This window comes from Chanos chanos, chromosome 7 (assembly GCF_902362185.1).
Source record: "Chanos chanos chromosome 7, fChaCha1.1, whole genome shotgun sequence".
Lineage (NCBI taxonomy): Eukaryota > Metazoa > Chordata > Actinopteri > Gonorynchiformes > Chanidae > Chanos > Chanos chanos.
Window position 1 is genome coordinate 43,929,701 of NC_044501.1, and position 13,947 is coordinate 43,943,647.

General features: G+C 38.5%; 2 protein-coding genes across 2 annotated transcripts; both read right to left on the reverse strand.

Moving 5' to 3' along the window:
* Window positions 1-677: 677 nt before the first annotated feature.
* LOC115816440 (macrophage mannose receptor 1-like) lies at window positions 678-4,392 on the reverse strand. The gene is made up of 3 exons (XM_030779392.1): window positions 3,984-4,392; window positions 2,394-2,756; window positions 678-787 (listed from the first exon to the last, which is right to left on the reverse strand). Exons 1-3 carry the CDS (start codon window positions 4,390-4,392, stop codon window positions 678-680), a joined length of 882 nt encoding a protein of 293 aa, XP_030635252.1.
* Window positions 4,393-7,715: 3,323 nt separating this feature from the next.
* LOC115816441 (macrophage mannose receptor 1-like) lies at window positions 7,716-13,568 on the reverse strand. The gene is made up of 5 exons (XM_030779394.1): window positions 13,485-13,568; window positions 10,956-11,295; window positions 10,035-10,388; window positions 9,415-9,777; window positions 7,716-7,795 (listed from the first exon to the last, which is right to left on the reverse strand). Exons 1-5 carry the CDS (start codon window positions 13,566-13,568, stop codon window positions 7,716-7,718), a joined length of 1,221 nt encoding a protein of 406 aa, XP_030635254.1.
* Between the last annotated feature and the right edge of the window lie 379 nt (window positions 13,569-13,947).

Below are 13,947 nucleotides of genomic sequence, written 5' to 3' on the forward strand. Positions count from 1 at the left end.
GGCCATAACTCTGTTTTTACTATTATGGATCCCAAAAGACTGTTTCAGAACTTATCTGACAGAGCTGTTGACTTTGCAGTGCGCCACTGGATTTATTTATTTATTTATTTTTCTGCCAGACAGGACGCAGCTGAAGAAAGACCCCTCGAGATGTTTCAAACGTTGTTTTTTAAACACTGGAACACCTCAGAGTTGATGCTTGTGTTCCGCTTTTACTCTCATTTCATCTAAAGGATTTTGTTTCATGTGATAAAATTAGAATTTAAAGAAATCTAATGTGACTTCTAATCTTCTAATAAGAGCAGTCATTTTATTTTATGAAAGACACTGAGATGTAAACTGTTGTAAGCAATCATGGCAAATGATGGATGTGAATCTAAAAGTGAAAATGGTTAATTCACTTATAAATGCTTTACTGTATGATGTAATCAGCTGGGCCACTGACAGTCATAAATCACAACATTATCCCTACTGGGTTTGCATTCTTTAAAATGACCACTAGAGGTCAGTATGATGTCAGATGTCAGTGACATAGACACACACACACTGATTTGAACATACCCATGCTCATGCGAGTGTGTGAGGACAGGCAGGCTTGCATGCCTCTGTGTGTGCGTGCATGTGCATGTATGTGTGCGCACATGAATGAGTTCACATGTGTGTATACAGACATATGCTTAATGGTTCACCACACTCACTTTCCTACGGATAAACACACAGGTCACAGTGCTCATGCTGAGAAACACAGAAACCACACTGGCTGAGTGGCCCAGGAGAAAACCATTCACTTACACAGAAAAAGAGATAAAGAGACACCATAGACATTGTGGTGAAATGAGGTATGTAGAGTGAGGTATATATACAGCATATTCATGATAAACTGTGGAATATGGAAAAAGGTGGCATATATGTTGTTGTGATATGGATCAAGTGAAGCATTATATATGGAGACCCACACACACACGCACACGCACACACATGCTCACGCGCACACACACACAGACACACACACACACACACACACACACACACGTACGAACACGCACACACACACACATGCATATGCACACACACACACACACACACACACACGGACCTAACAACCAAACAACAAACACATTGCCTGTAAAACCAAACAAGAAGGCCAGCACTCATGTGGTATTGCTAATCTGATGTAAGAGACTGAGGGAACATCCAGTCATACTCGCTCCACCTTTACTCAGTTCTTAATGATGACATAAACAAGGTTTCCAGACACCAACAGAGTCAGTAACAGAGTTGAACCGACATCTTGCGTCAGTGTCAGACTCACAATACCTGGGACACTGACGTCCTTTAGCGACATCTGCAACTGACCAGAAGACTGATCAGTGTTGGAAACTGCCGCGGGCAGGCAGTTAGCTACTAAACGGCTAACCAAGAGGCATTTGCCTCTAAATCGTGCAGACTGGTCGATGAAAAGGGTCTACAACTACTGAGGATCATTTTGTTTATTTCATACATTTGATAAGACTAAAGGACTCCAGCGTCAGCAGTATCAGCTGTGTCCATCAATGCTCACCACACATAAAACAGAGACTATGAGATATAAGTGCTCAAAAAAATTGTACGGACTGAAGAATGTATATTAGGTTAAATTGTTATCTTTATTGAAGTTTAATAAAACAGCATGCTGTTGTACAGGTGTGAGATCTTGCCAAAGAAATGCTTGTTGTTGGGAAAATGTGAAGGTACAAGTTACTGTTTCATAAACAATTCTGATGTAGATACGCAATTTAATTGTAATAAATTACAGAACTGGTTAATTTTTTCAAGAGGGATATTATAAAATGAAAAGGACACATGCTTTGACATATTATGACCACTAGAGGGCTCTGATGCTAGCTGTACAGGCTGTGTATGTGGTCGCATATAGTCATAGACCGAGTGTTTTTCACATTCGATTCTGTTGATTTGCAAATACAGTGAGCCTAACAGAGCCCGGTCCAGTTAGTCAATGTTTAGACACACTTATTTTTCTACACAAGCAAAAATATTTCATTTATGTGAATAACATGGTTCAAAGCTTTTGTTCTGAGAATGAGAAAGTAAAGATTACTGTACAACCTCTATATGATTAATGCACTACTATGCAAAGGTAATATTCCAGTCAGATTCTAAGAAAGAAAGACAGTAATCGACTACATGCGGCTAAGGGTGATTATAGAAAGATATGAAGCAACATTAAAGCCATACACTCGTCTCATCTGACATGGAGGCTGAAGTTAGAGGGTCCAGCTGATCCCCACTGTTCTGTTCAGTCTTCTATAAAACAAAGAAAGAATAAATAACAGCATGACAGAATGTTTAAGAACCGCACACACACACACACACACACGCACGCACACACTTACCTTCATAGTTGGTGCAGATGAAGTTGAGTCTCTCAGTCTCAGAGAAGCTGATCCATTCTTTGTTTCCTCCAGACTCAACTGCTCCTGTAATTATCTGATTCCCACATTCTTCCACTACAGTTCCATTCCCTGGAGCCCAGTTCTGGTAGCAGAGAGATTGTCCACTCACCCAAAACCAGAAGCCCAGAGTGCAGCTGTAACGTAAGCCCAGCCACACATGAGCAGTGGAGGCCTTTTCAACCATCTCCATCACCCACTCCTGAATCTTCTCTGAGTGAACTGAGACCAGGTCCACATGATGCTCTCTGCAGTAATTCAGAGCTTCACTCCAGGTCAGAGTCTCATTGATCAGGATCAGCTTGTCTATAATAAAATACACACCATGAATAGTCCATTAAAAATAATGTGAACCAAACAATTCTTATTGGACTAAACATAGTGTTACTTGATATTGATCTTTTCATTTCTTTTACCTAGCAAATGTAATTATATCTCAATAAATTGTAAAAATTAAGAACAAATAAGATCACCTTCATATTTTTATGTCACTTTTAATATTACACTTTTTCATTACTTGTCTTTTGGTCATGGCTATTCATAATGTTCAGTACATGTAGTTATATCACAAGAAATGACATTCAAAAATTTTACAATGAATCAGCTCACCTTCATAGCAAACAAATGGCTTTTCACTGGCATATGAAAAGTCATGCCATTGTCCCACATCAGCACCATTCACCTGCATGACAGCACAGTTCTCAATACCCCCTCTATTATCAGGTTGTCCAGATGCCCAGTTTCTGAATGAGGAGTTACTCTGATCTGACCATTTCCATGGGCCCCTGAACAGGCCAATCCAGGCTTCAGTTGTGTCCTTCATTGAACTCTTTATCCACTCATTCTCAGTCTGGTTCCTCACACTGACCAGGTCTGTATGATTTTCTCTGCAGTAGCTCTGAGCTTCTGTCCAGGTTTTGGTCTCAGTAATCACTATGTATCTCTCACTGCTGACCTTTCTCCCTGGAAGACAAAGATATTATTAATTGGTAAGGTTAATATGAATACGATTAATAAAATTAATAATTAAATATGTAACCAGTCGGCTCTTTTGCTGTAAAACAAATTTAGTTGTGTATCGATAACTGTACTGAATATCTTTGACTTTTGTACTATTTATTTTTATTGTAATCCATCTTGTGGTTTAGTTTTGATCCAGGGTTTTAATCCTTGTTATGGCCTAGTTAATCAGAATGTATTCTTCAAAATGATACTGAATTCTCCCTTGGTGGTGAAAGTAGACTGAATAATTTCTGTATTGTTTAAATGACGAAGTAATATATTATTGTTGTTATCATCATAACGCACAGCATAATGTGAGGTTTCACATGCTGTATTATTCCACTGTCCATCATTACTCATCACAGCACATGATTCAGTCTTGAGATGATTTGTCTCTGCTAGATGCCACTTTTCATTTTTGGTAGTCCGGTTAACTCATCCTTCTGTTTGACAGATATCTTAACTCCATGCCATGAAAACTGTTATTTATTTATGGTTTGACTGATAAAATAATGTATAAAGATTAATTACCATCATAACACACAGAGGGTTTAGTCTCTGTGCATGACTTGTTATTCCATTTTCCATTTCCTCTAATTATGACACAGTCCTCAGAACTACTCTCATGATTTGGTTCGCGTTCATCCCAGTTTGTAAACTCCATTTCTCCCTCTCTGTAGAATGTTGGATCTCCCAGAGACCACTGCCACCTCATATCACCACTCTTCTCCAGTCCAATCCAAACACGCTCAACATCTCCTTTAACAGTTTTAATCAGCTCATCTGTGTCCTCTTGGTTGTCAATAGTGGCCAGGTCAGTGTAGTGTTCTCTACAGTATGACTGTGCTTCAGTCCAGGTCTTGTTCACATTCACAAAGTAATAATGATGAGGACCACATGCAGACAGTATGAAGAGTCCTATGCAGACCAATATTATCATTACTGTCACGTGTTGTAGACAGATAAACATATATAAATACATATATAAAGAAATACTCAAATAAATTCATTTCTTCAGAGAAGAAGACCTTAACTGGCAAACTTAATGCTATTAATGCCAGTAACTAAATGTCAGTAGATGAATTTCAGCCAATTTTATAGTATACTAGTATAATATAATATAGTGTGTAATCCATATGTGCATACACACATTTACACATACACTGACCTGAGAGGAGAACAAAATGTATAATGTGAATCATCTCTGATGGATCTAAAAAACAGACAGGTCCATTTCAGTGCTGTCATTATAAACACCATACAAACACTAATTGTAACAAAGCTGCATTGTCAAGTTTATTTAATGGCATATATAATGTGATGCTTCATTACGGATCAGCAATGAGGCAATGATTTTGCATTGTTTCAGTGTTTTCATCTTGTTATCCATTGTCATTCAAAACACTAATTTCTCTGAATCTCTCCCTATATTCATGTGGTGTCAGTTTACTCCCAGGAATCAATTATACTTTCTCTACTTTATAATCTCACAGTTATAATTGTCAAAACTTAAATGACTGTGTTCTCAGTACATGAATGTTAAGCACAGAAAATGTTACAGTTACTGCTGTACTGTTCTCTGTACAGTACATCATAACGTAACCACACGCAAGAAAAAGAAAAAAAAAATGACATTATTAGTTTAATCTTACAACTATTTCTGCTGGACAGTTTCAGTGCCATATAACTGACTCAAATCTGAATTTTCCCTCAAGTGAATGTCTCATGATAAACCAGTACTGAGAAAGCACGGTGGTATGACATGTTTGGAGAGAGTGTAAATCCATATTATTCATCATGCAAATGACTGTTTGATCTGACTGACAGGCATCTGTTTCTTTGAGCACAATCCTGACAGTGGTGATGTTGCACTAGTGATGTTTGTGTGATGTTACTGAAAACAAGCCTCACTGAGTTTTTAATCTGAGCCACAAGTGATACATGAGTCTAGAACTTCAGCAGAGAAAGTGTTTTATTCAGAGACCTAAAATCAAACCACTTATGCTCTTGTGGTGAAGATGAACATTAGAATATTTATGATTCCTATACGAATGTCAGCTCATTCATCTGTTCTCATGTTTGTTGACTTTAAGCTGAGTCTGTCAAAGCCATATACAACAGCAGGTTCCAATTTATTTTCATGTTTCGTGTCTGTATGTAGTAAGTATAGCTGTACTGATACTGACCCAACCCAAGATGTCCCATAGTGTCCCTCTTCATAACTGTTTCCTCAGTACACGGTTCTTTCCCTGAGGGCTTCATGTGAACAACACTGACGCCCAAAACAAACAGCCAATAGACAGAACTACACAGCATGTCAGAGAGCTCCATTTTGCATATTCAAACCTCAGGTTCACAAAGCCACATAGAACTGGTCACATGTCCGAAATGTGACGCCTTTACATCCAACAAAGACCGACAGTCGTATGTTCCTTTTACTCTTAAATTGTTCATATTTTACATCATAGAAAAATTTCTTGATTGTCCCACATGAAAATTCTCATAATAAGAATGATCAGACATCTTTAATATTGGAGTCAAAATTGTTTCAGTCAGTGATTGTTATGTAGTGTTAAGAGATCTCAGTATAGTTTTAGATCAATAGTTTCGACACTGACATCATAATTATCACCCTTATCATTGTTGTCAACACTGGTAAATTGGTACTGCAATTGATTATTTGATTAACAAGATAAACTTTGCATTTTTTCTTAAAGCTTATGCTATTCTACTGAGACTATTTTTTTTTTAATTTTATGTTTCACCATAAAAAGTAATCAGTGCAGAATCAAAGGAGATAATACATTTCCAGTATGTAAGAGACGCTCTTACCTGTGTATGAAGTTCGCTGTTCTATCTCTCTCTATGTTGAGTTATGTCTCTCCCTCTGTCCTCAGCGCTTTATGTGCCTGCATCTCGGTGTACACTCTTTTATTAGGGTAAGTAAACAATGACCGCATGCATGTTGCCATGGACAACATAATTTAAATATCAAACATATCAAAGGTTGCATTACTGACCACATTATATTATAGACTGTAATCTTGTCATTAAAAACAGATCACTAACACAGAAAACACTTACACTGAATGTGTGATCCTGTCATCCTCGGGATGAAGGTGGTCACACACACACCCTTTACTATTTCCGAGGTTTTGGAAGCTTGAAAGCAATAAAAGCCCTAATAAATCAAGCAGTCCACACCAGATCTCTGGTGTTACCCTTAAAATTTGTTATGTTCAACTGGCTCCTATTGTAGCTGTTGATTTATTAATATGTTGCTCAAACAGGTGAAGGGTCCAGCTTGTTTGAAGTCTGCCACTATATGTCACCTTTTACAGTTTAGTTTCTCTCACATTAATACTAATCAGGGTATTTGAACACGTGGTGGAGAGCAACTTTTGTAAAAATAGATCAGCCAAGGAGGCAGTTTCGCTGTGTTTGCATTATATTTTACAAGACTTATAGTCACCGAGGACATACACACAGGTTTTGTTTATAGGCCATAACTCTGTTTTTACTATTATGGATCCCAAAAGACTGTTTCAGAACTTATCTGACAGAGCTGTTGACTTTGCAGTGCGCCACTGGATTTATTTATTTATTTATTTTTCTGCCAGACAGGACGCAGCTGAAGAAAGACCCCTCGAGATGTTTCAAACGTTGTTTTTTAAACACTGGAACACCTCAGAGTTGATGCTTGTGTTCCACTGTTACTCTCATTTCATCTAAAGGATTTTGTTTCATGTGATAAAATTAAAATTTAAAGAAATCTAATGTAACTCTTCTAATAAGAGCAGTCATTTTATCTGATGAAAGAAACTGAGATGTAAACTGTTGTAAGCAATCATGGCAGATGATGGATGTGAATCTAAAAGTGAAAATGGTTAATTCACTTATAAATGCTTTACTGTATGATGTAATCAGCTGGGCCACTGACAGTCATAAATCACAACATTATCCCTGCTGGGTTTGCATTCTTTAAAATGACCACTAGAGGTCAGTATGATGTCAGATGTCAGTGACACACACACACACACACTGATTTGAACATACCCATGCTCATGCAAGTGTGTGTGGACAGTCAGACTTGCATTCCTGTGTGTGTGTGTGCGTGCGTGTGCGTGTGTGTGTGCGTGAGTGTGTGTGTGTGTGTGCGTGCGTGTGTGTGTGCGCGCAAGAATGTGTTCGCGCGCATGAATGTGTTCGCATGTGTGTATACAGACACATGCTTACTGGCTCACCACACTCACTTTCCTACTGTTAAACACACAGGTCACAGTGCTCATATTGAGAAACACAGAGAACCACAGTGGCTGAGTGGCCCAGGAGAAGACCATTCACTTACACAGAAAAAGAGATAAAGAGACACCATAGACATTGTGGTGAAATGAGGTATGTAGAGTGAGGTATATATACAGCATATTCATGATAAAATGTGGAATATGGAAAAAGGTGGCATATATGTTGTTGTGATATGGATCAAGTGGAGCATTATATATGGAGACCCACACACACACGCACACGCACACACATGCTCACGCGCACACACACACAGACATACACACACACACACACACACACACACACACACACAAACATGTACGAACACGCACACACACACACATGCATATGCACACACACACACACACACACACACACACGGACCTAACAACCAAACAACAAACACATTGCCTGTAAAATCAAGCAAGAAGGCCAGCACTCATGTGGTATTGCTAATCTGATGTAAGAGACTGAGGGAACATCCAGTCATGCTCGCTCCACCTTTACTCAGTTCTTAATGATGACATAAACAAGGTTTCCAGACACCAACAGAGTCAGTAACAGAGTTGAACCGACATCTTGCGTCAGTGTCAGACTCACAATACCTGGGACACTGACGTCCTTTAGCGACATCTGCAACTGACTAGAAGACTGATCAGTGTTGGAAACTGCCGCGGGCAGGCAGTTAGCTACTAATCAAGAGGCATTTGCCTCTGAATCGTGCAGACTGGTCGATGAAAAGGATCTACCACTACTGAGGATCATTTTGTATATTTCATACATTTGATAAGACTAAAGGACTCCAGCGTCAGCAGTATCAGCTGTGTCCATCAATGCTTACCACACATAAAACAGAGACTATACGATATAAGTGCTCAAAAAAATTGGACGGACAGAAGAACGTATATTAGGTTAAATTGTTATCTTTATTGAAGTTTAATAAAACCGCATGCTGTTGTACAGGTCTGAGATCTTGCCAAAGAAATGCTTATAGTTGGGAAAATGTGAGGGTACAAGTTACTGTTTCATAAACAATTCTGATGTAGATACGCAATTTAATTGTAATAAATTACAGAACTGGTTAATTTTTTCAAGAAGGATATTATAAAATGAAAATGACACATGCTTTGACATATTATGACCACTAGAGGGCTCTTATTCCAGCAGTACAGGCTGTGTATGTGGTCGCATATAGTCATAGACCAAGTGTTTTTCACATTCGATTCTGTTGATTTGCAAATACAGTGAGCCTAACAGAGCCCGGTCCAATTAGTCAATATGTTCAGATATCACACTTATTTTTCTACACAAGCAAAAATATTTCATTTATGTGAATAACATGGTTCAAAGCTTTTGTTCTGAGAATGAGAAAGTAAAGATTACTGTACAACCTCTATATGATTAATGCACTACTATGCAAAGGTAATATTCCAGTCAGATTCTAAGAAAGAAAGACAGTAATCGACTACATGCGGCTAAGGGTGATTATAGAAAGATATGAAGTAACGTTAAAGTCATACACTCATCTCATCTGACATGGAGCCTGAAGTTAGTAGGTCCAGCTGATCTCCACTGTACTGTTCAGTCTTCTATAAAACAAAAAAAGAATAAATAACAGCATGACAGAATGTTTAAGAACCACACATACACACACACACACACACACACACACACTTACCTTCATACTTGGTGCAGATGAAGTTGAGTCTCTCAGTGTCAGAGAAGCTGATCCATTCTTTGTTTCCTCCAGACTCAACTGCTCCTGTAATTATCTGATTCCCACATTCTTCCACCCCAGTTCCATTCCCTGAAGCCCAGTTCTGGTAGCAGAGAGATTCTCCTCTCACCCAAAACCAGGAGCCCAGAGTGCAGCTGTAACGTAAGCCCAGCCACACATGAGCAGTGGAGGCCTTTTCAACCCTCTTAATCACCCAGTTCTGAATCTTCTCTGAGTGAACTGAGACCAGGTCCACATGATGCTCTCTGCAGTAATTCAGAGCTTCACTCCAAGTCACAGTCTTATTGATCAGGATCAGCTTGTCTAAAAGACACCCCATGAATAGTAAGTTAATAATAATGTGAAACAAGCAATTCTCATTGGACTAAACATAGTGTTTTTTCACCTTGTTTTAATCATTGTCATTTCTTTTATTTAGTGAATTTAAGTGTATCTCAATCAATTCCATGTAAAAAGGACAACAAATAAGATCACCATCAGAACATAGAAATAGTTTTTTAATGTCACTGTGTTATATCACAATAAATGACATTCAAAAATGTTACAATGAATCAGCTCACTTTCATAGCAAACAAATGGCTTTTCACCGGCACATGAAAAGTCGTGCCATTGTCCCACATCAGGACCAATCCCCTGCATGGCAGCACAGTTCTCAATACCCCCTCTATTATCAGGTTGTCCAGATGCCCAGTTTGTGAATGAGGAGTTACTCTGATCTGACCATTTCCATGAGCCCCTGAACAGGCCGATCCAGGCTTCAGTTGTGCCCTTCATTGAACTCTTTATCCACTCATTCTCAGTCTGGTTCCTCACACTGACCAGGTCTGTATGATTTTCTCTGCAGTAGCTCTGAGCTTCTGTCCAGGGTTTTAGCTGATTAATCACTATGTATCGCTCACTGCTGACATTTCTCCCTGGAAGACAAGCATTTTAATTAATGTCTAAGATTAATATCAGTACAACTAATTAGATGAATAATTACACATGTGACCAGTCGGGTCTTTTGCTGTAAAACCAAATTAACTGGGTAATGATAACTAAATATCTTTGACTTTTTTTGCTACCTATTTTTATTTTAATCTCTGTTGTGGCCTAGTTTTAATCCACAATTTGCAATCATGTTGTGGTCTGGTTAACAAGAACATATTCCTCTTAATCCGACTGAACTCTCTTTTCATCAGACAAATATCTCAATCCCTTGGAAAGAAAGTAGACTGAACAATTTATGTATGGTTTGACAGAAAAAGTAATACATAATTATTATCATCATAACACACAGCATAATGTTAGGTTTCACCTGATGTATTATTCCATTGTCCATCATTACTCATCACAGCACATAATTAGTCTTGAAATTATTTGTCTCGGCTAGATGCCACTTTTCATTTTTGGTGGTCTGTTAATTCATCTTTCTGTTTGACAGAGATCTTAATTCCATGGCAAGAAACTGACTGATAAACTAATGTGTAAAGATTAATTACCATCATAACACACAGAGGGTTTCTGCTCTAGGCATGCCTTGTTATTCCATTTCCCATTTCCTTTAATTACGACACAGTCCTCAGAACTACTCCCATAACTTGGTGCGCCTTCATCCCAGTTTGTAAACTCCATTTCTCCCTCTCTGGGGAATGTTGTATTTCCCAGAGACCACTGCCAACTCCTCTCAAGTCCAATCCAAACATGTTTAATATCTCCTTTAACAGTTTTAATCAACTCATCTGTGTCCTCTTGGTTGTCAATAGTGGCCAGGTCAGTGTAGTGCTCTCTGCAGTATGTCTGTGCTTCAGTCCAGGTCTTTAACTCATTCACGAAGTGATACTGATGATTAACACATGCACACAGTGTGAAGAGTCCTGTTAAGAACAATATTATCATTACTGTCATGTATTGTAGTCATATAAACCATATATAAAGAAACACACAAATAAATTCAGTTCTTCAGAGAACAAGAACTTAACTGGCAAACTTAATGCTATTAATGCCAGTAACTAATTGTCAGTAGATAAATTTGAACCAATTTTATAGTATAGCAGTATAATATGATATAGTCTGTAACCCATATGCGCATACACACATTGACACATACACTGACCTGAGAGGAGAACAAAATACATGATGTGAATCATCTCTGATGGATCTAAAAAACAGACAGGTCCATTTAAGTGTTGTCATTATAAACCCCATACAAACACTCATTGTAACAAAGTTCCATAATCAAGTTTATTTAATGGCATATATAATGTGATGCTTCATTACGGATCAGTACAGGCACAATGATATTGCATTGTTTCAGTGTTTTCATCTTATTATCCATTGTCATTCAAAACATTAATTTCTCTGAATCTCTTCCTATATTCATGTGGTGTCAGTTTACTCCCAGGAATCAGTTATACTTTCTCTACCTTATAATCTCACAGTTATAATTGTCAAAACTTAAATGTCTGTGTTCTCAGTAGATGAATGATGAGCACAGAAAATGTTACAGTTACTGCTGTACTGTTCACAGTACAGTACATCATAACCAGCCCACACACAGGAAAAAGGAAAAAAAAATATTAGTTTAATATTACAACTATTTCTGCTGGACAGTGAACAGTTTCAGTGCCATATAACTGACACAAATCTGAATTTTCCCTCAAGTGAATGTCTCGTGATAAACCAGTTCTGAGAAAGCACGGTGGTATGACATGTTTGACATGACATGTATAATCTGAGCCAAGTGGTACATGAGTCTAGAACCTCAGCAGAGAAAGTGTTTTATTCAGAGACCTAAAATCAAACCAGTTATGCTCTTGTGGTGAAGATGAACATTAGAATATGTATGACTCTTTACAAGAATGTCAGCTCATTCATCTGTTCTCATGTTTATTTACTTTAAGCTGAGTCTGTCAAAGCCATATACAACAGCAGGTTCCAGTTAAGTGTAGCTGCACTGACACAGACCCAACCCAAAATGTCCCATAGTGTCCCTCTTCATAACTGTTTACTCAGTACATGGTTCTCTCCCTGAGGGCTTCATGTAAACAACAGTGATGCCCAAAACAAACAGCCAATAGACAGAGCTACACAGCATGTCAGCGAGCTCCACTTTGCATATTCAAACCTCAGGCTCACAAAGTGACAGAGAGCTGGTCACTTGTCCCAAGTATGACGTCTATGCATCCAACAAACAACCACTGTTCTTTGTTCCTTGTAGTCTTAAATTGTTTGTATTGTACATCATAGAAAAAATGTCTTGATTGTCCTACATGAAAATTCTCATAATACAAATGATCAAACATCTTTAATATTGGAATTGTTTTTCTTCAGTCAGTGATTGTAATCTAGTGTTAAGAGATCTGAGATCATTAGTTTCGACACTGCCATCATAATTTTCTTCTTTATCATCAATGTCAACATTTGTAAATTATTAGTGTGATCGGTTATTTGATTAACAAAATAAACTTTGCTTTTTTTAAAAAAAAAAACAAAACATATATTATTCCACTGACTATTTTTTTTTATTTTATGTTTCACCATAAAAAGAAATCAATCCAGAATCAAAGGAAATAGTGCATTTCCAATATGTAAGAGATGCTCTTACCTGTGTATGAAGTTCGCTGTTCTATCTCTCTCTATGTTGAGTTATGTCTCTCCCTCTGTCCTCAGCGCTTTATGTGCCTGCATCTCGGTGTACACTCTTCTATTAGGGTAAGTAAACAATGACCGCATTTATGTTGCCGTGGGCAACATAATTTAAATATCAAACATATCAAAGGTTGTGTTACTGACCACATTATATTATTCTCTGTAATCCTGTCATTAAAACAGAGAACACTTACTCTGACTGTGTAATCCTGTCATCCTCTAAGTAAAACTGTTAAAGTGTGGAATGAAGAAACTCATCTGATGCTTCATGTCTGCTTTCAGAGTACAAACTGGGATGTGTTTAGAACCGCTGCTTTGAGGGAGGACTCTACCTCTCACCTAGAGAACTATGCTTCTGGGGTAACTGGCTACATCAGTACCTGTATTGAGAACATTGTTCCCACTAAACACTGCAGAAAATATCCCAACCAGAAAGCTTGGATAAACAGGGAAGTCCGATCCATGTTACGTGCTCGCTCCACTGCATTGGTCTCAGGCAACGCTGAAGAGTACAAAAAGGCCAGATATGACCTGCGCAAATCTATCAGAGAGGCCAAGAGACAATACAGACTGAAGCTGGAGGGATACTACACCACTGCTGACTCCCGGCGCATGTGGCAGGGCCTGCAGCACATCACAGACTACCAGCAGAGGAGCAGGGTGGTCACAACCAGCCATGCCACACTGCCAGATGAGCTGAATGAGTTCTACGTTCGCTTTGAGGCCCTCAACACGGAACAACAGAGAGAGGCCTTGGCCACAGAGAGCGCACAGAACTCATCACTCACCGTGTCTGCAGCAGATGTGTGTGTGGCTCTTAGGAGAATAAACCCACAGAAGGCG

Bases quoted from the DNA above. Each gene is read 5' to 3' on its own strand.
- LOC115816441 (XM_030779394.1), bottom strand. From the start codon at position 13,568: ATGGATCGGACTTCCCTGTTTATCCAAGCTTTCTGGTTGGGATATTTT. The intron at 11,296-13,484 runs GTACTGATGTAG...GTTAATCATCAG, and splicing joins GAACAATGTTCTCAATACAG to TATCACTTCGTGAATGAGTT. The intron at 9,778-10,034 runs GTGAGCTGATTC...GGTGTCTTTTAG, and splicing joins GCCATTTGTTTGCTATGAAA to ACAAGCTGATCCTGATCAAT.
- LOC115816440 (XM_030779392.1), bottom strand. From the start codon at position 4,392: ATGATAATATTGGTCTGCATAGGACTCTTCATACTGTCTGCATGTGGT. The intron at 2,757-3,983 runs GTAATTAATCTT...ATTTTATTATAG, and splicing joins ACCCTCTGTGTGTTATGATG to ACAAGCTGATCCTGATCAAT. The intron at 788-2,393 runs GTAAGTGTGTGC...TTTCTGTGTAAG, and splicing joins CATCTGCACCAACTATGAAG to TGAATGGTTTTCTCCTGGGC.